Consider the following 25,020-nt stretch of genomic DNA (forward strand, 5'->3'; position numbering starts at 1 on the left):
TGTACCTGAAACACAGCCTCAGCTGAGTCCTGTTGGAATCCAACACAAGACTGTTGGGGTTATCATTTGAACACACTATCCTCTCACCTTCTACATCAGTGGTTCCCAAACTGCGGTCCTCCCACCAGTAGCAGCAGTATCACCTGGGAAACTCATTAGGACCAGAACCCAGCTTTGCTAAGTTAGAAACTCTAGGGGTAGGGACTCAGCAATCTTTGTCTTAATGAGCCTTCTGCATGATTCTGATGTATGCTAGAGTTTGAGAACCACTGCGTAAGGTTCTCAAGTCCAATTTTCTTTACCAAGCAGCCCTTCCCCAAGAAGGAGGCATCAGAGAGTACCACCTCTTTGTGTAGGCAGCCAGCTGACATGGGAACTGGACCTCCTGCTCTTTCTGGAGGGCTATTCAATAAGGGTCTGGAAATAAACTGGCTGGAGACTAGGTTATCTTATTTAATATCTAATTAACAGACCACTGCCATGCGTAACCAGAGGGTTAACTAATTTTGAATACCTGGAAGATACCCAGTATTAAGCCTTTTCTAGGCTTATCTTCATAATTTCTGGATGAATCAGAAAATGCTCCAGGGTCTTATAACACAGTTACTAATATGAGTAACTGCTGGCAAAACACCAACTGTCAATTAATAAAAATGTCCGATGGACTGAACCCTTGATAAGTCAGCTCATATTATATTTCTAAACTAAAGGCTCACATCATTTGTCACCCTACCTACACCTCCTTCATCTTGGTCCCTCAGGCCACTCACTTTTTTTAATGAATGAAGTCTACCTTCTTAGAGTCCATTAAGCCATCAGTCATCCTCTGGCTCCAGGCAAACCCGATTATGCCAGAATACATATTCATGTACACTCTACTTTTCAAGAGCCACATACATGGTCAGCGCTCCCTCTGTTGATTAACTGAATGATGGAAACCACGGGCTCAGGGGACTTAGGCACACCCCACAGTGTGTCACTGATGGATGAAAAACTATGTCATCTCTAATCACATTCTTCTCTCTTTCCTTCCCTGTGGAGTATGCAGTGATTGATACTTATTTTTCATTTATGGATATGTCTTGTTAAATAAAGGTAAAGTACATGAAGTAAGAAGGAACATATTTCTAATAGCCCTTGAGAAGAACAATGGGACAGTGTCGTGCCCTTCCTTCCCAAAGCTCATCTAGGACTTCCCCCATCTTTCTCAAGTCCTCATTCTGTCTGCTATTGTACGTCTATGAGCTCAAGAGCAGAGGAGGTCCATTTCCCAAGGCACAGCTCTACACACTGGTCAGACAGAGACACAAGATCTCCTCAATCACAGCCGGAGAAGAATAAATGGATAAATATCTAGCACTGTCTTGATTGGGCCCACGTCCCTTTGGAGCTGTGGAGCAACACTTGGGCTGGCCTATGTTTACGGATGTCACAGCTCTTTCTCAACTAGAGCCTGCTCAGTTGCTCAGCTCCCGTGCGAGCTGCAAGATGTGACTCATACGGTATCAGGAAAGGGCAGAGAAAAACAAGGTTAGAGATATATTTCTGCTAGGGGAGAAAGGGTGAGGGGCAGCTGAGAGGGGGTGGGAATTTAACTTAGAGAAGTCACAGGGGACTCTGGCAAGCTGAAGCAGCTGGGCAATGTCTCTTTCCTGACTAACTTTGAGAACGCTAGTCTCCACTGTATTTATTTGCGATTGGGACCAGAAATTCATTAAGTGGCCTTGTCTAAATTGTCCTGGTCAGCATTTATGGGGGCAATGTGCTTCTTTATCTGAAATAATGAGAAGCAGGTGGGAATAGAGCCACTGTGGCTTAGCGCTCTACATTCTTACATGGAGAAAAGAAGGTGACAGAGGAGTGTGCCAGAAACTACCACACCATGGGACTAATCAATACTAAGAACAAATATTTTCTGAAAATATTGATAGACAGTAACATCTACTATTAGTGTCTATCAATATTTTCAGAGAATATTGGTTCTGAATAGAACAGGTTCTGGTTTGAAATGATTTAGTGTACTTTTTTCTTCCTTAATATTGATTAGTCCCATGATATGGTAATTTCTGCTTCATGTTACATCAAATCATTATAGTTCTTTCTAGTTGGAGTCCAAGCATATTCAAGCTCCCTTGTTTGAAGCTCCTCTCTTCTATTCCATTGACTTCCAGTAGGATCACAATTTATCCACATAGGAAGGACTCACCCTTGAGTTTCGTATCTTTGTGAGCTCCTATAAGTACTCAAGTGTATATATATTTTTTCTCCTATTAATCTGTTTCGTTGGGTGGGGGGGGTTCTCAGCCAACAACAATGAAGAGTAGAGAGAAAATTACTTTTCCTCTCCTATGTAGTGCTGAAGCAGTCACAGACAACATGTAAATGAGTAAGTGAGACCATATTCCAATAAAACACTATTTACAAAAATAGGCAGCAGTCCAGATTAGGCCCATAGCCATAGTCTGCCTACTCCTGTTCTAGAATTTAGTATGTTAATACTCCTGTTAACTTCTCTTTCTTATATAATTTCAATCCTTTCTGGTGGTGTTTTTTTCCACCTTTTTAAATTTAAATTCAATTAGCCAACATATAGTACATCATTAATTTCTGATATATTGTTCAATGACTCATTAGTTGTGTATAACACCCAGTGCTCATTGCATCACATCCCCTCCTTAATGTCCATCACCCCTGGTTACCACATCCCCCACCCCACTCCCTTCTGTAAACCTCAATTTGTTCCCCAGAGTCCAGAATCTTTCATGGTTTGTCTCTCTGATTTCTTCCCATTCAGTTTTCCCTCTTCCCCTATGATCCTCTGCACTATTTCTTGTACTCCAAATATGAGTGAAATCAAATGACAATTGTCTTTCTCTGACTGACTTATTAGTTCACTTAGCCCAATAACCTCCAGTTCCACCTACGTTGATGTAAATGGTAGGTATTCACCCTTTCTGATGGGTGAGTAATATTCCATTGTATATATGAACCACACCTTCTTAATCTATTCGTCTGTTTATGGGCATCTGGGCCCTTCCACAGTTTGGCTATTGTGGACACTGTTGCTATGAACATTGGGGTGCATATGGTCTTCTTTTTACTACACCTGTATCTTTGGGGTAAATACTTAGTAGTGCAATTGCTGGGTAATAGGGTAGCTCTATTTTTAATGTCTTGAGGAATCTCCATACTGTTTTCCAGAGTAGCTGCACCAACCTGCATTCCCACCAACAGTATAAGAGGTTGGTATTTTTCTATGTTTTCTTTTTTAAAATGATAGTTAAATATGGTTATCATACTTGGAAACACAGTCACTCCCTGGACTTAGAAAGTACAATTAGGTTACTAGTGCACATGTGCCCCTTATGATGACACTCTGGAGAGAACTAATAAAGAAGTCATGTCCCCACGTGCAGAAGGGGACTTAAGGCCCAGGGCAGACTAGAGAGCCTAAGTCTTTAGGATAGAAGGGATTTAGAAATCAACCACACTGTCTCATTGTACAGAAGAGTCCCGAAGTCCCAACGTCTAGTGGTAACAAAGAACTTGCCTGTGTCCATTTTCCAGTAATATGGAGACATACAACATGGACCCTAGATTTGACCTGCTGGCCCCCTCTCAGAGTATATAAACCAAAAGTGCTGCAAGGCTGCTCTTCCCTGCCTGGGTGACCTTCCTTCCTCGCTGCTCTCCTCTCAACACATGGGTTGGTGACCTCTGAGGGAAGGTACTTACTAGACCTCTCCCTGGGGGTTTTGGTGTTGAAGACTGAGAGTGGATTGTAGCGATTAAGCGTGGGCTCCAGGAACGCCACTGGGATGGCAGCTGCCAGTGAGGCCAGACATTCTCCAAGGGCAGGACGTTGCCTAGAAACAAAGAAGTCCATTTAGAAGTGGTGCCACCCTATGCTGGCCCCGTGCATGGTGGATGAGGCCTCTTTCCTAAAATGCTTCAGGTCATCTCCCCATGGATTACTCTACTGGACATCCTGGGATCCTGGGCTCAGCAAGATTACAAGCGCTTCTCCCTTCCCCATCTTTCCCTGAACACTGACCTGTGGTGTACAATGGTCTTTCCACAGGGACCCTGGTTCTTAAACCTGGTTAAGGCAATATAATAATACACTTCATAGCTCTGTTCTTCTCTTGTAGCATTTCTGAGAAGTTTCACTGTCATCCAAATTGAATTTGACCCCTTCTCTGTTCTCAAATTGTTTTGAAATCTGTGTAATCTGTGTCTATTCCCTGCTTTGGATGGAGCTGGTGTCAGCCAGTGAGAACAGGAGATAATAGGCCCAAAGCACCAAGAAGGCACAAAATAAAAGACCTGCCTTGCAAAAGAAACAACACATCCTGAAGCACATTGCTTGATTTAGAGGAAAGACCTCTAGTACCTGTTACTTCTCACAAATATTCTATACAAGTATTTGAGTGTCCATCATGTATAAAGCTCTGGGTCTCGGTCTTTCTGGGAAATGAGCAACCAAACAAGAAAAATATGCTTAGGATTTCCTGTTCAGATTTCTAGTTCTCCAACTGGAAGAACTTCTGCTTGCTTGCCTGCTAGCCAAGTCAGCAAACATAAGTAATGGAACCAGCCACGGGTTGGTCAAAGCAGAGCTGGTACTGAGACAGCGCCTCCCCCTCCTGGACCTGGGTTTAGCCTTGGAGTTGTACTGGCTATTTCAGCAGATCCTTCCTGCTGGTGAGTCACACAGTGACAGTGTGGGCTGGAAGGGCCCTGTATGGGTGCTGACATCTATTGCTTTCTGATGAATGAGAGACCAGAGCCATCTGTTTTTCCGTCATCATATCTTTGTTCTGTCAATTACTGGCATTTGATCACTGTCAGACTACACACCTGTTAGGTGAGTTACACAAGTGATGTCAGTTCCCAAATAAGGAGGAAAATGTCTTTAAACTAATACCATGAGTCCTTTGTGAGACCATGATACAAAGATAGTGGAAAATGCTGATGATAGGTCTATAATTAAGAAGTGGATGGGGCTTACAGTGTTCAAACATCTTGTTCACCTTCCTTTGTGTCTGACCAATCAGAATGAGTGCTGATGTTGTGTGCATGAAGCCCACTACACAGTCCTTGGGAGCTGAGGGTGTCATGCTGCATCTTGGGGGATGTTATGGAACCATCATGGGGAAAACTGCCAGCTAGAGAGGGCACATTTGGAGCCAGAAGCAAGTGCTTACATGCCTACCGCTGTTCTATGGAAACAAAAAGGTGTTCAGCCCTCAGGGTTCCCTTAAATCCCCCAACCAAAACCTGAACTGAAAGCTGCATTAATTGCCCTTCACTGTGATAACAGCCAACAATTCCAACAGCATCAAGAAGGCAGCATGTCAAAGTGTAGGGTCTCTGGATGTGTATAACAAGTATTTACTATGGGGTGGCTAGGGGACCCACTGCCTCCTGAGAAATAAGCCAGACTCTGACCATTAGTCTTTGTCTTCCAGAAAGTAAAAAGCTTTCTCAGAACACTGAAGCAATGCGATAAGATAACATATTTATGGTCTAATTACAAGAATTAGGATCAATGGGCAACTTCATTATAGCAGAGAAAGAGACACACTTGAATTGGCTTAAAAATGTGATCTTAATTAGTCCTGAGAAAATAACTTGGTATGACTATCTGGGGAAGAATCAGAAGCTCCAAGGGTCTAAGAACTGCTGAGAGGCAAGAGAAGTTTGCTGGACCGGAGGGAGGCGGGTGGGTGAATGAGCGAGTGGAAAACTGTCTTGGAATCCATCCCCCTCCCCCCATCTTTTGTCACCAAACCTATGAAAAAAGTCACCTTTTGATTTATTTAAAGGACAATTAATATATGTGGTTTTAATCCTCATCTTCTATCTTCTTAGGCTCAACTTTTTAAGGGACTAGCTGACAGTTTGCTTAGCTGTGAAGTGTTTGAGCAGAGAACTCTAAAATCAGCCTCCAGCAATCAAGCAATCACTTCTTAGGTGATGGCACAGCCTAATCCTTGCACTGGAGGTAGGACTGAGATTCCCCATCCGGGTCTGCTCTGGGGTGAACAGCAGCCCTCAGACAGAACAGTCCTCTGTGTCCTGTGTGTCCAGCTGCAGGATGCACTGCTGCTGGACTACCAGGGAGTGAGGCGTGGGCTTCTCTGTGGGGACCTTTGGCACCACGGCCTCCCTTCTGAGCAAGTCTGTTTCAACCAACCACAGTGGCCATTGAAGAGAGATTTTACTGCCTCAGTCTTGCCTTTCTGGGAGGAGGAAAGAAGGAGCTAAGCTGTGAGGGTGAAGGAAATGCCATTGGGAGAGCACAGATGAAAGAAAATCTGGGTGAAAATCAGGATGACAAGGGGGTAAGGTCAAATCTGAGGCAAACTCAACTTGGCCCAGCAAGACGAACCTTGGAAACAGCTGGGCCTGAGTGGCCTTGGTGATAACTTGACCCATTCTTCTTCTCTTTTCTCTTTCTCTCATCAAATTAAAGTCCTGATCTCACAGAGGTGGATTTCTAGAAAGTTAGTCTGATGCAAAGGAAACCTGTGGGGGCAAAAGCCAGTTTTGCAGTGTTGTGCTGCCCTGGGGGCATGCACTCCCCGTGTTCTCTGATATTAATTACTGATAAATCTGAGTCTCAACCAGCTCACAGCAGGGCGTTTTCTAGTCCAGGGCGCACAGTGATGCTAATTAGCCATTTGGCCAACAGGGATAAGCAACAGTTCTCCTGGTTTCGCTGAGAAAAGTTCTGTAGAAGTAAAACCCAGAAGTCTGCCAATGACCTTGGCCCCGCAGGCTCCTAGAGGCACTGAGCAAAGGCTACAGTTAGGATGCTTCTCTGGTCATTAGCGCCCCCCAGGGGGCAGTGTGGGTATGCACTGAGCAGAACGAGGGCCACTGAAACAGGTCGAGCAACCAAACGGTCTGCTTGAAGAATTAATTGTTCCCTGGATATGGAACTCTCTTTTCCCCATTCAGTTCTTACTGCCTAGCATATACAGTATTTTTCACATGGTAAAACTTGGTCAACAGTGACAGATTAAAGAGGGTGCGATTTGTACTTGAATTTTTGTTACTTTCTAATTTGATAAGTGGCAGGCTCTCCTTGCCCATCTCTCAATTTTATTTCATTGATCCAGATCTAGCTTCTCAAATGTCTATTGTTAGGGATCCAGACAGAGGAAGGCATCACAGTAGTAAGATGTATGTCTTGTTCGTATCTGGTGCTTTGCAATTTTGAGAGTTCCTTCACATATGTTCTAAAGGATGCCAAGGAGAGGAAGTACTATGTAGCAGAGGGGCAGAAAGGGGAGGCAGGCCACAGCTCTAGACCAGCAGTACAAGTCACCTCAGAGGTTTAGGGAAGGTGTGCAATGTTTGGTCAGAAACGATCTGTCAAAGGTGGCAGGGTAGGAAGGAATAAGTATCTCCACGGTGTGAAGGGGAAAAACAGTTTTCATTTGAAATAAAGTGAAGTGTTGAAGCTTAAATCATTTTCCAAGTTTCACTTCTTGACCAACCTCAAATGCTATGATTAAAGTATCTCTACATCAAAGAAGGCAAGTATTCTCAGTGGTTAAATGCATAAGAGCCTTTACCCTTTGCTGAAAATTTGTTGAAAACTCTGTCAGTGACCTCAGTGTTGTCTCAACTGGAATATTCCAAAAGAAAAGTCTCTATTTTGTTTCAGTGACTTCCTTCTCTTTACCGTCAACCCTATCACTGGGGTGTTTGGAATCTCTCCCACCCACGCTACACACACAAGATGTAGTTAGAAACCAAATATTTAGCAGTTCCCTTACAATCCTGCAGACATTCGTTAGCCAAGGAAACTTTAGCAAAAGGTGGCAGAGAAATGGTGCACTTTAAGTTTCCTCCCTAACGTGCACAAGAAATGGGGGAAAAATTGGGAAGATATTGGGATCTTTGCTGAAATGAGAAAATGTGTGATAACATCAAGCCACAAAATATGGACCTAACCCAGTGGGGACACTGAAACTGAAACATACTTTCTGGGCTAACAGCAGAGTGTAGTCATCTCTGGAAGTAAATGAGGGGATTCTGAGGATTCCAGAATACGATCTTGTGCTTGAAACAATGAAGGGTGGAGGTGGGGCTGGGAGACCAGCTGGGGATGCAAGATCAGGTTCATATTGTGGAGAGGCAGGCAGGACAGAGTAGGGAAAAGTGTACATGCCCCCTCCATTCAAGTGCCCCGGACTCTGAGCCTGGAGAAGCCACTGGAGGGGAGGTAGAGTAGAAGAGTGAGTAGTGACCTGTCCTATAGCTGCTGACCCAAGTCTTCTACTGGATGGAATAAACCTCCTTTATTATTTTTTAAAATTTTATTATTTAATATTCTTTTAATTTATTCATTTGACAGAGAGCAAGCACACAAGCAGGGGGAGAAGCAGGGAGGGAGAGAGAGAGAGAGGGAGAAGCAGACTCCCTGCCAAACAGGGAGCCCAATGTGGGACTGGATCCCAGGACCCTGAGATCATGTCCTGAACTGCAGGTAGACGCTTAACTGACTGAGCCACCACCCAGGTACCTGGCATAAACCTACTTTAATTGACTATATAAAAGCCCTATGTCTTTAGGATGTGCTAAAAATTTTACCTGTGACCTCTTACCTGGGCCACTTGCTTACTTTTGTTGGGGGAGAACCAAAGGCTAGAGGTGGATGCACCCTAGAACTAAAGGCACTGTGGGTAGAGTGAGGGAGTCCTGAGCCAGCTTGTTAGATATGAAGCTGGATGATGTTTCTTCCTCATAAACTCCTTCAACACACACACACACACACACACACACACACACACACACACGCACAATGCTCCTTTCCATTCTTGAGCACTAGCAATGTAGCTAATGAACAAGAAATAGTTGAGAAACATGGTTCTGAGGGAGAATTATCCAGGGAAAAATACACAAAAATTTGTTTCAATACATTCACAGAAAATAAGGAAACTAAAAAGAGCCAGGAACATGGAGAAAGTTTGAGAAATACCTTCTAAACCCCAAATAGGAAAGATCACGTAGCTAAAAGTTACTTGGGAGAAAGGGAGAAATGTGGAAGGTTAAGAAAAAGCCAACAAATACAACCTCTTCCTAAATAACAGTAGGGGGAATAAACTCCACAATAACATAATAAAGTGAAAGATTTGTAAAAAAAGGAAGACCCAATTCTGAACACTGAGGGGGCATATTAAGTTCTGAGGAGAAGCAGAGGGGGCTGATACAGAATAAGTAATCCCGGAACATATTATAGAACTTAATGAGCTTCAAGACTGAAGAAGGAATCCAATGAACAGCCAGCTTCTCCCCTCCCACTGCAAAGTCATGTATAAGTCAGTAAACAACCTGGCCTGGGGCATCGTCAGAACACAAAGAAGCAAAGTCTATATATGCTTCTGGGGGGGAAAAAATTATGACCCGAGGATTTTATACCACAGAAATTGTTCAAAAGTCGAGGGGGAATATTCCAAAATATGCAAGGATTCAAGAGTATCTAAGAACTCTTACAGAAACAAGTACTTAATGATGAATCTGACCAACCAAGACACAAATCAAAATAAAAAAATTTGGAATGGGAAAATCATGGTTTAAAGGGATTGGCTATTTGGTGAATCCTTACAATACAAACTAAGGTAAACAACTGAGAAAATTTTGGTCCTAGAATAGAATGGAAATGTTATTATATAAAGATTTTATTTATTTATTTGACAGATATCACAAGTAGGCAGAGAGGCAGGTGGAGAGAGAGAGAGGGGGAAGCAGGCTCCCTGCTGAGCAGAGAGCCCGATGCAGGGCTCGATCCCAGGACCCTGAGATCATCACCTGAGCTGAAGGCAGAGGCTTTAATCCACTGAGCCACCCAGGTGCCCCAGAAATTATTATTTTAGAGAGAGAGAGAGAGAAAGAGAGAGCAAACACAGGCACACGCATGTATGTGTGTGAATGGGGAGAACTGGGGGGGAAGGGCAGAGAGAGAGAGAGAGAGAATCTTAAGCAGGCTCCACACCCAGTGCAAAGCCCAATGCAGGGCTCAATCCCACAACTCTGAGATCATGACCTGAGGCAAAATCAGTAGTTGGATGCTCAACCAACTGAGCCATTCAGGTGTCCCCATTTTAAGAAACTATATAGCAAAAAAGGAGATGTAGAAAGGAATAAAAGGGTACTAAACTTGCTTACCTTATTAAAGTAGAAAGGTAATGATTATTTTATCTAAATAACAAATCTAAAAGCTGGTGTAGAATGAAAAAGGAATTCAGTTTTTAACTTCATCCAACAGGACAAATTTGCAAAGCAATATGGATATTATGATCCTACATGTGTACAAATGTACATGTGTAGAAAATATCTGGAATGACATATACAAAATTGTTAATAGTGGTTTCCTTTGGGAATTGGATCAGCTTATTCAGATTCAAGATTTCTGAATTGCATTTCTGCTACCAAAATGTGCACTTGTTTAAAACTATAGCTAATCTGACAGTTGGAGAGGATGTGGAGAAAGGGGAACCCTCTTACACTGTTGGTGGGAATGCAAGTTGGTGCAGCCACTCTGGAAAACAGTGTGGAGATTCCTTAAAACATTAAAAATAGAGCTTCCCTATGACCCTGCAATTGCACTACTGGGTATTTACCCCAAAGATACAGATGTAGTGAAAAGAGGGGCCGTCTGTAACCCAGTGTTCATAGCAGCAATGGTTACAGTCACCAAACTGTGGAAAGAGCCAAGATGCACTTCAACAGATGAATGGATCAGAAGATATGGTCCACAGATACAATGGAGTATTACGTCTCCATTAGAAAGGATGAATACCTAACTTTTGTATCAACATGGATGGGACTGGAGGAGATTATGCTGAGTGGAATAAGTCAAGCAGAGAGAATCAATTATCATATGGTTTCACTTACTTGTGGAGCATAAGGAATAACACAGAAGATATTGGGAGAAGGAGGGGAGAAGTCAGTTGGGGGAAATCTGAGGGGGAGATGAACCATGAGAGACTGTGGACTCTGAGAAACATACTGAGGGTTTTGGAGGGGAGAGGGTGGGAGGTTAGGTGAGCCTGGTGGTGGGTATTATGGAGGGCATGTATTGCATGGAGCACTGGGTGTGGTGCATAAACAAGGAGTCTTGGAACACTGAAAAAATAAACTAAGTTTAGGAAAAAAAAAAAAACTAAAGTTAATCTGACAACTGAGAATGGCAAAGGTCCAGTACTGTATCATATAGAAACCCATTAAACACTAAAGTAACAGCCTCATGTCCCTTGAGCTTTTAGGCAAGCTTTAACCACAGAGACTCTGGAAGCTATCTGGAAGCTGTGATTTTGAAGAAACAGACATTTTGTCAGCATTTTTTTTTTTTTTTTTTGGTCCCATTAGCACATGATTTAGCTTGGCTATATAGTATTCCTTCTCCAATCACATACATTTACCGGCTCTCTGTAAAAAATAAAATTCAACTGAGTGAGTCTGAAGATCTCATGGTCTTTAGGTGATTCATGAATCTGGCAACATCCCATCTAGCAAGTACCGGGGTGCTTGGAGGAGATGGTACAAAATGGAAAGTTTTTATAGGAAGAAGAGTGGGGCAACAAAGTTATAAGCCAAGAAAAAAAAAAAAAAGGTTTTTCCAGGCTAGGTAGCTTTCCCTTAAGGGGAAGAGTTGGAGGTCTTATCCTACAGATGACCTCATCTTCCTTTAGGGGATGGAGAGGGCCCTTGTGACAGATTACATCATTGGCACCTATGAGAAAACTCCTGACTTACCAGTTAAGATTTAGATTTCTGCAGGAGGTTAAAACTGCAATTCGGGGGGCACCCGGGTTAAGTGTCTGCCTTTGCCTCAGCTCATAATCCTGGGATCATGGTCCTGGGTTTGAGCCCACATGGGGCTCCCTGCTGAGCAGGGAGTCTGCTTCTCTCTCTGTCTCTGCTCCTCCCGCTTGCTCATGCTCTCTCTTGTTCTCCCATGCGCTCTCTCAAATATATAAATAAAATCTTGAAAAACGAAACTAAATGAAACTGCCATGAGATTAGGTATTAAGCCCTGCTTTTGGTGACTTGGCCTGGCCCACGTAACGCCAGTTAGGGCCTGTGGTTTTCTTTTCAACATCGTTCTACAGAAGTCATAAATCGCACTAGCTTCATTACATTTTAATATTGCCATAAACATTTAATAACCTAGGTTCAAAATCACCACCCCATTTCAGTGAGCATTTTGACTTTGCTGTACTGAAAAGATGTTAAGTGCTGAAAGATGGTAAGCAACATTTTTCTAAGCCTTGCACGTGTAAGCCTCTTTTGTTCACTAATTACCTTTCAACGTAGATATTCTTTCCAGTCCCAAGGGAGTAGAGGCTGCACAGTATGTGGTAGCATGAAATCTGCACATCGCCTACTGGAAAGAACAGAGAAGAGCAGTCATTATCATGCTTCAATCCCAATGCTTCACTTCAGGCACAGGAGAGGGTCCGCCAACAGAAAACAAGCGCTGGCATCACCCAGGAGCTACACAGAGTGTGTGCGCATGCACCCCGCATTGGCCCCTCGTGATACAGTCCCCTTCTCCCCAGATGCTGCTTACTGAACTGGGGGACAACCCACTGACAGGAGAACACCCTCCACTGAGATATCTCTGCTGCTTTGCCGGCTTTTGATGTGAATCTCATCGTTTTTCAGGAAAAGATACCATCTGACCAAGGAGATCCATATGGGATTTTTTTTTTCCCCCAACAGAGGGAGCCATGAAGGTTAAGTTTTAGGCATAGTAGTACTTCCTTTCTCTGAAAGGAAGAATGCAGGAAATCTGAGGTTTGACTGAGTCTTTTGTTAATTTCCTAGGAAGATATGTTTAATGTCCCTACCTCTTTAGAGACAGACCAAAATTTCTCATGTCCACCTGTCCCAAGTTCTATGATGGATATTTTTCAAGAAACAAATTATATCATGATTGTGTCAGGTTTCCTGAGGGAAGGGGATGTTCCACTTGGGGATCTACAGAGTTGAATCCATCGGCTACATGCCGCTTCCATGTCTGGAACTCAGAATAAGGCAGGGACTAATTGAACATAAGGAGAACTAATTTAATTTTTAGGTTTTCAACAAGGAAGGGCATTCTTTCTATGATGTGAAATAATGAGTTCGGATGTTCTCCCATCCCTTTGACCACCTCCAAGGAAATAACTGATTTTCAGTTGTTCAGGGATATAGAAGTCACAGCATCAACTATCAACAGTTGGTTAAACTGAATTAAATGATGTGCCAACATTTAAAGTGTGAAATTGAGCTCGGTGGCAAAATAGCTGCACTAAGTGGCTGTATGTGGTACTAAATGGAAAGTGAAATAAAACCAACTAACTACGGTCTTCTTCTGAAGGCTCAGATAATGAAAGGTTTGTGGCTTTCATTTGCTCCTGGTATCCAATGAATAAATTAGGCTTCTTAACAGGGAAAGTGGTATCTGAAAAACCCTGGGAGCGAACCTATATCCCCTGCTGGATTACTCAGATAACCTTTTCAAATTAAGTGGGAACACAATGGCTGACAGCTAAGCCAGTGGGTGGAAAATTCTGGTCCTGAATAATAGTGGGGGAAAGATGAAATATTATATACTCAAATTGGAGGATTTCTGCTCCTCTAAGTATTTATTACTTCATTTTTAAACCTAAGAAGTATGGAATAATTATCTCTCTGTTCTATTTTCAAGGTCAACTCAAGTGAATGAGTCACATGCTTCTGATCTGGGGCCCTCTGTGCACAGAAGTCCATGGTAGACAGTAATAGGACTCACAGAGTAAATCCACCCCGAACTGATGCTGAGCAACGTGCTCAAAGATGGACGTCAGGATGGGGAGCAGAGCCACCGTGGTATAGTTAATATTCTGAGACACGCCTTTAATCTGTGTTCTGGAATGGGTAAACTTCCCCAGCTTCAGGTTTTCCGAAGTCTTCTCTAAGTCTTCTGCAGCATTTTCAAAGAATGCTCGTAACCCGGCCTTGACCAGCTCTGAGCCTGACTTCATGACAGTCCTGTAAGCAAATGATGTTCAAGACCAGAAGCATAATCATAATCTAAACCTTTGGCCTAAACCCCCTTCTTGTAGCTGGTGACTTGCAGTTTAATCCAGGCAGGCATTCAGCACTCCAGTCAACTAAAAACACTGAGTCAGAAGCGGAGAGAACAGTTAGCATCTAGGGAATCACCTGGATCACACAATCCCAAGGCGGGGGGGCGGGGGGGCGGACAACAGGATGGTGTTCTCTGTTGGATGGCATTAGCACTCCACTCATTGGGAAATACAGGGGAGGGTTTAGAATGAATGATTTTAGTCATCCCTTATCAATATAGTGTCTCAGCTGGCTATATTATTCCATAAATATCTAACTAAAAGGAAAGAGAGGTGAGGTTTTCTTAGAGTTAATTAGGGGATAAGCTACTTTTATAAGGAGTAGCTGGAAATATTAGCTCTCCCATGATGCAGGACCTCTTAGAGAGAAGAAAGAAGTCAAGTGAAGTTTAGATATCCATTAGCTTGCAGGGATGTCTTAGCTTGGAGAAGGGGAGGTAAGCAGGACAGAAAGCGCCCTTTAAAACAGAGAGCTTTTGGGCGGAGGGTATGTGCTATGGTGAGTGCTGTGAATTGTGTAACACTGATGATTCACAGATCTGTACCCCTAAAACAAATAATACATTATATGTTAATTAAAAAAAGAATATAAAAATTTCAAAACAAACAAAACAGGAAAACCAGACAGCTTCATCAGACTGCTGGAAATCAAAAACAAAAACTATAGAAATGTGCCCTGTAGGAATAGAGATTAGCCTCCCCTTAAAACTATTTTTTAAAACTTGCAATTGGAACAAAGCTTACAACTCAACTATTATTTTCCATATTTCGACATCTTATTCACAAGATTATGACAGGCTTGCTTCAAGGACAGATGCTTTGTATCTACAGCATTTTCAAGATAATCAACCAACCAGAAAAATAAAAACAAAGAAATGAACTCAGTGAGGCTTGCTCATAATCTGTAAGGAATCATGAGCTATCTTTGTAACTTTCTAGACTTGGGTTTTGTCAGGAGTGATTATCAAACATGCTGACCTGTGTTTTTAAAAGAAAAAAAGGCAGGGGATTCTCTCCCAAGACCGTCCACATGCTCCTGGGAGTAAAGATTCCTCTTCCCAGCTGCAAGGGATCTGAATCCCTTGGGGTGCCTTGGCCTGATGGTATGGATTTGTGCTGTCCTAATATCACCATGTTGGTTTCTTGTTTTATGGGTTTAGGCCCCTCAAATCCCTTTAATTATCCTTAACATGTTTTTGGTAACCATTCGTAGTTTGTAGTAGATTTTCATCTTGTGGCCAGTCCTTCAGCTGGTTTCTCTCTTCTGTATACAGTTCTGGGAAGCGTGTCCTCCTCCCAACTGTGACAAGGGGCTCTGCTTGACGAGTGTGTTCAAGAAAGCTCCCTGTCTGTCCTTGTTACTCCTTCTCTTCCTCCTCTCACCAGATCAGTTATGTTTATATTATCACAACTTACACATACATGTGTTAAGACTTCCTTCCCTTTCAGCCATCTTTTCTGCAAGATCCTCAAGCCATGGCTTCAAACCCATCTTTGTCTCTGATCTTTTAATCACACATCGCTACCCTCCCTCCTCGGCTGCATGGGATTCAGAGCACTATGGATACTTACAGCCCCAGGATACTTACAGCCCCGCCACCCATCAGGCAGCTCGCTTTCTTTTTTGTGTGGAGAATGAGGGACAAAGTGGCACTTTATGCTATTACATATTTTATCTTCTGAAAGATGAATTTCTCAGGAAGGGAAGACAAGAATTGATCAAATGCTCAGCTTTTAGTGTGCAGTACATGTCATGACAGTGGCTCTCCATCACGTGAGCAGAGAGATGAAGAGTGCTAATGTCAGGGGAAGATTCATCTCCTTCCTGTCTGCCCTCCCCTCCCCAGCTCCTGCAGAGCAGCAACGTGTCTTCTCAGCCAAGAGAGGGTCAGAGAGGGAGTCTTAAGAAACTACTGGAAAACACCGAGCAGACTTACCTTGTGTCAAGTGTCTGAGCTAAGATGTGAAGACAGCTCACCATTGTAGTAGAATCGCTCCCTAGAACCAAAAATATCACCGGTGACTCCCCAAACTCTCAGCCTGTCTTTTAAATGTGATCTTAAGATGCACAAACTGCAGACCAACGTAATTAACCACCAACACACAGAGTGCCAGACCTATGCGCGGGAACAGTGCATTTATCTCTGGCCTGACACGTCTGCTGTTTGATGGATGTTAGAGGCAGAGCTTAAAACATTCACTGGTGTGGAAAATTTGAGCTGTTAAGGGGTAGAGAGGTCATTTATCATACTTCAGACCAATTTTCTATGGCAAATTTAGGTGACACCTTCGTCCTAAGGCTCAGGTTGTCCAGAGGCACCCGTCATGAAGGCAAAAATGCCAAGTTACGGATAATTATAGGGAGGAGCGAGGCTTTCAGCAATACTTCTCTTTACTTACCAAAGAGGGAAATCCTGTGTCGAACAAGAGCAGCGAGTTTGCAGAAGAGGCTGAAGCAGAAAAGAAGGCGAGTGGGAAAAGCACAGAAATCCGAGGACTGGTTTGTACCCACCTGCCCCCAGGCCCCCACGCTTTATAACAAGGAGCACAGAATGGATCTCTAGGCACATGCACTGTGTTCCCCTACAAGGCTCCCCTAGACCACACTAGGAAAATGTGTGCTCCCTGCCGTCTTGTTTGAGAATCATGAAGTCACCTTGGAGGCAGCCCCGACCTTGCAGGAAATAATCCTTCCACGACAACTGCAGGATTCAGCAGTGACCAGGTTATCGCAAACCATCCTCACATACAGAGTCTTATGTGCTGATATATTTGTCTGCCTGACATTCGGGAATAAATGAGGATTCCGACAGGGATTGTGCTTTTTCCACCATTGTAACAGACTGCAAACCATTTTTCAGCCTTCGCTGGGGGTGGGAAGATTTAGCTGGGAGGTGGGCAAGTTGGTGGGAACAAAAGATTAACGGTTCAGGGATGGGAGACACTGTGTTGGACAAAACCATTTTAGGAAATTGTTTTTCTCTGTTGTTTTCCTATTAGTCTAAGGGTCCGATTGAAGGGCTGTCCTAGCTGTGCCCCTCCCTGGAAGCTGGGAAACCTATCTGCTATGCATTTAGTGCTTTTCGACCCTACCCCTGCTTTCAGCCATCTTTTCTATCATGGAACCCTTTGGAGGTCCAGCTGTGCCTTAGCATCTGCTTTCCGTGGTGTCTGGTAGAGAGTCTTGTGCTGTTAGGAAAGAGCTCTGTAAATGCCTCTGAACACGCCACTGATGGGCCCTTACCCACTACAGCCATGATGTGACCTGTACTGCCAATGGCTCTGGGGAGGAGAACGCTCAGAAGTCTGACCCTATCTGACACTGGCCCAGTTAGGCAAGAACTTTGTGATGCCTTCAGCAAGCAGTCCTTCCTGGTGGAACACAGAGGGGAAGGGAGACTAAAAACACCAGCTCCGGGCCAAGGGCTTCCCAAGCTGAGACTAAACGGAAGTCCTTCCCAGCTTCTCATTCGTAACTTGTGGGCTTCCTGACCCACACGGGCCAGAAGTCTTTTCAGGCACAGCTCGGACGGAGAAGAAATACATCCTGAGTGTTGGCAGAGAGCAAAACTCGCTCACCTGTATGTACTGAAGAGTTGAATCACTCTACTGTACACCTGAAGCTAATAATACACTACACTTTGTTAAAGGGCTAGAATTTAAATAAAAACTTAAAAAAAAAAAAAAAACCTAAACTTGCTCACCTTTAAATGCTTTTTAGTGAATGCCCTGATTTTACTGAGCTGTCTACTAGACAATCACAGCTGAAGTCCCTGTGGGCAGTCATTTATTTCTGCAGTGAGATAAGCTGGAAACCCTGGCCTAGAGCTTCAGAGAACTCAGAGTTAGTTAACAGAAACTTGACAGCCTGCTAGTGTGAAATTAAATAGGGACTGCTTTTTTGCTCTTCCCTTTGTGTCCCCTTTTAAAAGAGCTATGTATTTGATTAAAAAAAAGTAAAATCATGGACTTGCGGGAGGAGGGAGAGCCTGGAGGAACAGGAGACCCACAGCTCTGCCGTGACTAGCTGGGCTGTCCTGGTGAAGCTGCATAACCACTCTGGGCCTTGGTTTTCTCATCTCTAAGTAGAGAGTAATCACAAGATCCTCTTAGTTTTTAGAATTAGGGGCTGATCAATGCTGTTATTTCTGGTGAAATGCTTCAAAGCAGACACATGCTCTGTATAAATACAAAGTAACATTTTTCTAACCAAAGCAGATGGTGGAGTTGTTTGATCCTAATATTAACAGGGTTCTGCTTGCTGTCAGCAGGGCTTGCCCAGGCATGCCAAAGCCAGGACCTGAGGTTTTCAAAGGCCCCTTCCTGGCCCCCCAAGGAGCAAATAAATGCACTGTTCTTAGCCCAGTGTTACAGAGTTCCCCGGTGCCTCTCCATCTCAGAATTTGCAAGTGACAAATCAAAGGGACCACAGGGCAGAGAGTATGGTAGCCCTGGTGAATGGCAGCAAATCAGAAGAGGTGCAGTGGTGGAGAAGGGCGTGGACAAGAGGGGTCTGGAGGTGTGAACACATTCGGTGCAGACGCTACTGCTTCTGTGGGAGGGCAGCAAGCACACCGATGGTTCTGGAAGCTATTTGCAAGGCTGATCAGATGCAGGTTGCCTTCCAGCCGTGACAAATGGTGACTGGCTGAACAAATGTTACATTTCCATGAATTAACAATCTCACAAAAATAGATGAGGAAGACAGACACACCTGCCCTCTGTTGGATTATCTGAATATCTCACTTTGCCTCTCATTTCCTGAACTTCTTACAAAATACACCAGTGCGTCCTGAAAATATTTAGGCAATCTTTGGTCAGCAACGGGTGTTAAGTGTATCTCATTTTGATAGCATGGGCTCCTCCTTCCTTGGTAAATGAGAAGAGGTAATGACTGCAGAACAAATGGAATTCCACATGGATAGAGAGGACTTTCATTCTTGCCCTAACTTACTACTACCGGGTCACTTTGGGCACCAACATGCACCTGACCAAACCTCGGTGTCCTCATCTGCAAAATGGAGAGAATATACAGGTGTTTCTTCGAGCATGGTGATGTTTCACAATGATGTGCAAGAGTTACTGCCCACTGGTGTAGGGATGAAAACAGCTCACTGTTAGCTTTGCGCTTAATAAATGTTAGCTAAATCCTGAGACTAACTATCATCACAAGGATGGTGGCATTTAATGGGTGGGCCTTTATAAATTATCTTGTATACTGTCCACCATCAATGGCTATAGGGAAAGACTTAACTGCTTCCATCATAATTCTTTACTCTTTGCCATTTAGACATCTACCTCATTCCCTGTCATTCTCAATCCAATCCGGAGAAGACCAGAGGCATGGTGGAACCCATCTTTTAGTCTGATCAGAAAGCAACCTCTTTGCCCTCCTCTGTCTTGAAGTATTGACATGTTATGTCTAGTGTAATGAGAACAGAGGCTGGTGTTCCTGAGGAACATTTTTCTTTTCCTATTAGGAATTTAAATTGAATTGTGTTGCTCTGGATTTCAAATATCGGATCATCCACAATAGGACTTTTAAGATTGAGTTCTTTAAAACAAATTTAAACTGAAAAAGCCTGATAAGAATACGATTGAAAACAGCATTAATCTGTTTCTTCTCAATGTTGTGTGTTTGCTTGTTCAAGCTTCAGGATTGACTTTGCATTTTTTCTAAATGTTATTTCAGGATAAAAGTTGATCTGAGTATATAAATTTTTCCCAAGCCCTACTGATACCTCCAAACAGCACACTTCTCTTGGTTGCCAAAATAATTCACAGATAAATATGAATATAATTACTTTCAAAACCAACATAACCAAAACCTCTGGGCTACCAATCATTGGGCCACAGTTCATTTCTCTGAAAGAGTCACCATTCAGTCTCCAGGAATCTGGGGTTTTATACAACGCACATTGTCACCATGACTTTCTCTTTTGTAGACTCACCTGGCCACCATTTCTTTCTCCTTATGAGAGGCATAGCCGCTGCTGCTAAGGGGCTTCAGAGGGGATGAGAGGAAGTAGAGGTGGTGATTGGTGAAGTACTGGTCAACCAGTGGGAGGAGAACCTGGAAAATCCACCATAAATTAATTTCTAGGAAGCTAACCAAAGCCCCTCCTTTGGTTCCTTTGAAAAGTTCATTTCTTGTGAGCAAAGAGCCTCTGAACATAGGTCCTGGAATTTCTAGGAAACTCTACCTGGTGCATGGAAGTTTCCAACACATTTTCCTCTCATACACACCTCAAACCAGAGGCCCTAGGAATATGGGAATGGAGATGGCTACTGATGAAGGGTCGCAAGAAATATGCATACGGCTGAGTCAGAATTTTCAGGAGAATCCAGGGGTACGTCTGTGTTTAGTCATGCCTTCTTGGGCACAGCTTCCCATAGGATCACTTGGGGCCTGGCCTTGTACTACCAACCTTGAGCCTTTTGTCTTTGCTTCTCAGGCAGTTACCCCAAGGCCTCGCATGCATTCAGTCCTCTGAGTAGGGTTCTATAGCAAAGACTGCTCACTGATACCCAAAATCATTCTTCCCTTTTCTCTTAGCAACAGAAACCCCCATGTTTTACCTGGGCATGGGGTCACCCAGCCAGAGAATGCATTACCCAGACTCCCTGGCAGCTAGGTAGATCTAAAAATGACAGAGTTTTAGCCACTGGGAAAGAACTTCAAGCGAGAAGCAGCTTGTCTTCCTCTCTCCTTTTCCTCTTTCCCACAGATGTGGTACAGGTGAGCCCGTCTGGACCACACTGACAGACAGCACAGCTTAGGAGATGGTGGAGCACTGGAAGAAGAAGTTTCTGGGTCCCTGGGATGATGGTGTGGAGCAGAATGGGCTGCCTGCCTCCTCAGACCACCCACCTGCCTGTGGACTGTTCCACAACAGAGAAACACAAGCCCATCTCATCGAAGCCACTGGAGTTTCAGGTATCTTTGTGAGACGAACTTAACTTGCACCCTAAATTGTACAGATTCTAAGAAGAAAGTAGTTTGGTTAAATGTAAGGAATCACTTACTTTGGCAAAGAATTTGATCTCCTGGTCATGGGGAGACTTTTCTGTTTTTCCACTGCTGACAATGGCTTCTACAAAGACAAAGGTAACACAAAGTTGGCCACAGTTAAAGGAAACAAAACCCAAAACAGTCATAGCATTTTAGAAACAGAGCGGCTTTTCTGAGGGCCATGGAAGGGCCATTTGATTTCACAGAGTATCTTCTGTTTTACAAAGGACTTTCCAACTGTGCTGGTGAGTTGTGTCTCATGTCAATTCTCTCAGCTGTTTCCCTACCCTTTCCTCCACTTTAGTGATGAGAAAGCAGCTTCAGAGAGGTTGAGTCATATGCCCACAGTCACAAAGCAAAACAATGGAAGAGTTACAATAGGATGGGTTATATGAAAATGACAAATGGCTCAATCAAACCCTGAAACCAAGGATGAATCAGATTTTTTTTTTTTTAAAGAGGGGGACAAATTCTCAGCCATCATTTCCCCCCTCAAAACCATACGACGTCTAAATGAATCACGAACAGCTATAGTAGGAAAGCATCATCCCTTGGTAAAGGAATACCACATTGTTTTTGAGAGTACAAAATATTAAGGGAAGCACACATTTGGGGGGGTATGTCACAATGATACTTACCCAAATGGGCAATAAACTCTTGGGCGGAATCAACATATTTCAGGATCTTCTTCAAAAATTTATAGGCAAACCTCTTTTCCATGGAGGAGGCATCCAGCTCCATATCCTTCACACCTCTAGGTTGGAAATGGGTAAACCCCAGGAAGTAACAGAGATGACTATGTGACTTTGGAGCATCAGCAATCTTATCTGTGTTTTCTTTACTTTCCAAACGTTAATGGCTATTCTGGTTTAGTGACCTGATTAGTCGTCTCACTGATAACCCCTTGCACTTGGAACCTGCCTCTGGGAGCATTCAACACCTGCGCTAAAATAAGATCTGAAAAGATTTTTCAAAATATCTTTATCATTCATTCAGCAAATATCGAGCAGGGGATCAATCAGAGAAGAAAACAAAGTCCCTGCCTCTGTGGAACCTATACGCCTGTTGTAAATAGACACACATACTACATAAACCGAAGTATAAATCGTGTGGGATGCGAGAAGCTAATTAGCATTATGAAAAAAAGAAAAATCAAGCAGTACGAAAAGGCCCAAGAGAGGATGAACGGGGAAGGCAGTCAGTGCTGGTTTCATGGAGAGAGGACACTGCAGTAAAGGTTTGGAGAAGGTGAAGAGGTGAGCCATCTGGACATCTGGGGAAAGAACTTTCCAGGCATATGGAGCGGTGGTGCAAAGATCCTGAGGCAGAAGCATGCATGCTGAGCTGAAGGGATATGCTAGTGTGGATGGAGGGGAAGTGAGAAGCATGAGGTGGTTAGTACATCATTAGGGGCCTATGGGCCATCCTCAGAATTTGGCTTTGGCTCTGAAATGGGAAGCTATGGAAAGTTCTGACCAGGGGAACGACTTACATTATAAAAGGATTACTTTAGTTGCTAGGTTTAAAACTGACTGTGGGGGATAAGTGTTTAAGTAGGGGGCCCGTGGTAGAGGCTCTTTCAGGAAAGATGATGACGGCATGGAAAGGGTGTAAAAGGGCTAGATTCTGGATATCTTTTAAAGGTAGAACCGGGTGCCTGGGTGGCTCAATGGGGTAAAGCCTCTGCCTTCAGCTCAGGTCATGATCTCAGGATCCTGGGATGGAGCCCTGCATCGCATCAGGCTCTCTGCCCAGCAGGGGGCCTGCTTCCTCCTCTCTCTCTGCCTGCCTCTCTGCCTACTTGTGATTTCTGTCAAATAAATAAATAAAATCTTAAAAAAAATAAAAAAATAAAAAAAGGCAGAACCATCAGGATTTCCTGAAGGATTGGATATGGGTCAGGGGAAAAGAGCAAAGGTTTTGGCTTGAGCACCAGGAAGAATGGGCTGCCATGGAGAGACGGGGAAGCTGAGGATGGAGCAGGTCAAGAGGTGGGTGGTGGGAAATGAGTTCTCCTCCCTGATGGGCTCTCGCTTCCTCGTCTGCACACCCAAGCGCCCTCCGTGGGGTCTGGCACACGGTAATTATAGCTACTAGGATATGTTTGCTGAATTCAATGATCTTTTCCCTTTCCCTCTCATCTCCTTGAGTTCTTTTTTAGTTGTGGGAAAGAGGAATTTTTCATTTCTGTGAGCAAGTTATTTATCAGCATATCACAGTACACATTCCCCTGGGTGTTAAGACCAGGATTAAAATGACCAAGGGAGTATTTCTCAAATGCTTCCCCAGAGGCAGTCTCCTGCTGTCTGACCTTTCCTGCTTGACAATATGGCAAATAAGTTTTGTTATTTTTTCATATGGGCTACAATAGATAAATAGATTTTTATTTATTTTTTAATTAATTTATTTTTTGCCATTCAGTGACAAAATTCTGTAGGACACTGAAAGAAGAAACAGCAGCTGTCTCAGCAAATATTTTTTTAGGGGGAATGGCTCTATCAGAATAGGAACACTGGCTTGTGTTTCACCCTTCAAGGGACTCAGCAAGCATGACCCATGGAGCACAGCCCACTACCGTCATCAGACCAGCATGGAAACAGATTCTACCTTTAAGACTTAATCAGCTAAGGCCACACTCACTGACAACCGTCCTCTAGATAATTCTGACAGACCTAAGTCTGAGATAAAAGGTCTCAGGAATCCTGATGGACTGGAGTTGCTCCTTCCAAAGAATCAGTTCTCTTCATTCAAACACTGCTTATGTCAGTTAGGTATACTGTTGTTATTATGTAATTAAATGGCGTATAAAACAACAAGAGTGTGAAGAGGACCACTGGTTCTGTGAGAGCTAAGTTGCATATTTTACAAAGGCCGGAAACTGCTTCCAAATACACGGTTTCTGAATTAGCTCTGAGGAGATAACTGTAAAAGACGGGGGAGGAAGTTGAAAAAAAAAAAAAAAGAAAGTAAAGAAAAACCCTAGAAGAATACTATACTTCTATCGTTGTGTATGTGCTGTAATCCTCACTGTTCTGTAAAGCCCGAGTCCCAGAGCTTCGAGGATGCGCTATGGATATAGCTTATAACAACAGTCGATCAAACAGCAAAGAGAAGGTCTCAGGGCCTATAGCACAAGATTTGTGAATGAATGTGTATTTTTAGGTTTCAATTTAAAATTAAATGTTTAAGGTGTATATGTATCATTTGTCATGATTTCTTTGCTATAACAAGTTTTTAAAAATGGATATTGACTGGTCCTGCTTAGGCCAGAAAAGACAGCTTCATGCTCCCAAATCAAAGTTTTCTCATTTCAAAATACTAATCGCTACCCTTCCTCTCGTGGGCTTTGCGTCAGGTGAGTAAATACCTAGAGAGGGAGAGACCACGCCCACAAGCCCACCCCCACTTCGCTCACATCACCCAGAAGAGGACTTACCTAGAAACCACGATGCCGTTCACTTGGAGGAATTTAAACAGGTCCTGTGCCTTCTCTCGGTCCCTGAACTTCTCCTTGGCTGTCAGGGTATCATATGGTACCAACAGAGGGTGACTGCCACCACCTGAGCTCCGGAAAGTGAGAGGGGACAACACATTTGGCTCTTCCTTTGCATCCCCCTCCCCAGAAAACAAACCTGTCCCCAGCTCACCTCCTGCAGGGGCACCGAGAACTTGAGAACTTGACTCACCTTTGCTTTCCAGTTCCAGCTTCTTCTTCTTGGCCCAGATGTTGTGATAGTTTTCAGCCACGACCTCCACCATTCCCTGTGTCCCACGAAGGAGATGACGGTCAGAGAGACAGCAAGGAAGAAAAGTGTGTTCCTATTGGCCAGCCTGTTTCAAGCAGCCTTGGGAACGAAGCACCACCAAATGCTCACA

The 25,020-nt window shown here is 43.6% G+C and overlaps 1 protein-coding gene across 1 annotated transcript in view; it reads right to left on the reverse strand.

Moving 5' to 3' along the window:
• RYR3 (ryanodine receptor 3) overlaps nt 1–25,020 on the reverse strand; it is a 511,070-nt gene that overhangs the window by 68,537 nt on the left and 417,513 nt on the right. The window contains exons 57-66 of the mRNA XM_032343182.1: nt 24,831–24,906; nt 24,581–24,704; nt 21,783–21,898; nt 21,159–21,226; nt 20,084–20,205; nt 16,533–16,582; nt 16,070–16,130; nt 13,796–14,034; nt 12,322–12,403; nt 3,736–3,866 (exon numbers count right to left, since the gene is read on the reverse strand). Of these exons, the coding sequence (XP_032199073.1) occupies nt 3,736–3,866; nt 12,322–12,403; nt 13,796–14,034; nt 16,070–16,130; nt 16,533–16,582; nt 20,084–20,205; nt 21,159–21,226; nt 21,783–21,898; nt 24,581–24,704; nt 24,831–24,906 (1,069 nt within the window). The remainder of the gene's footprint in view (nt 1–3,735; nt 3,867–12,321; nt 12,404–13,795; nt 14,035–16,069; nt 16,131–16,532; nt 16,583–20,083; nt 20,206–21,158; nt 21,227–21,782; nt 21,899–24,580; nt 24,705–24,830; nt 24,907–25,020) is intronic.

This window comes from Mustela erminea, chromosome 5 (genome assembly GCF_009829155.1).
Source record: "Mustela erminea isolate mMusErm1 chromosome 5, mMusErm1.Pri, whole genome shotgun sequence".
Taxonomy (NCBI): Eukaryota; Metazoa; Chordata; class Mammalia; order Carnivora; family Mustelidae; genus Mustela; species Mustela erminea.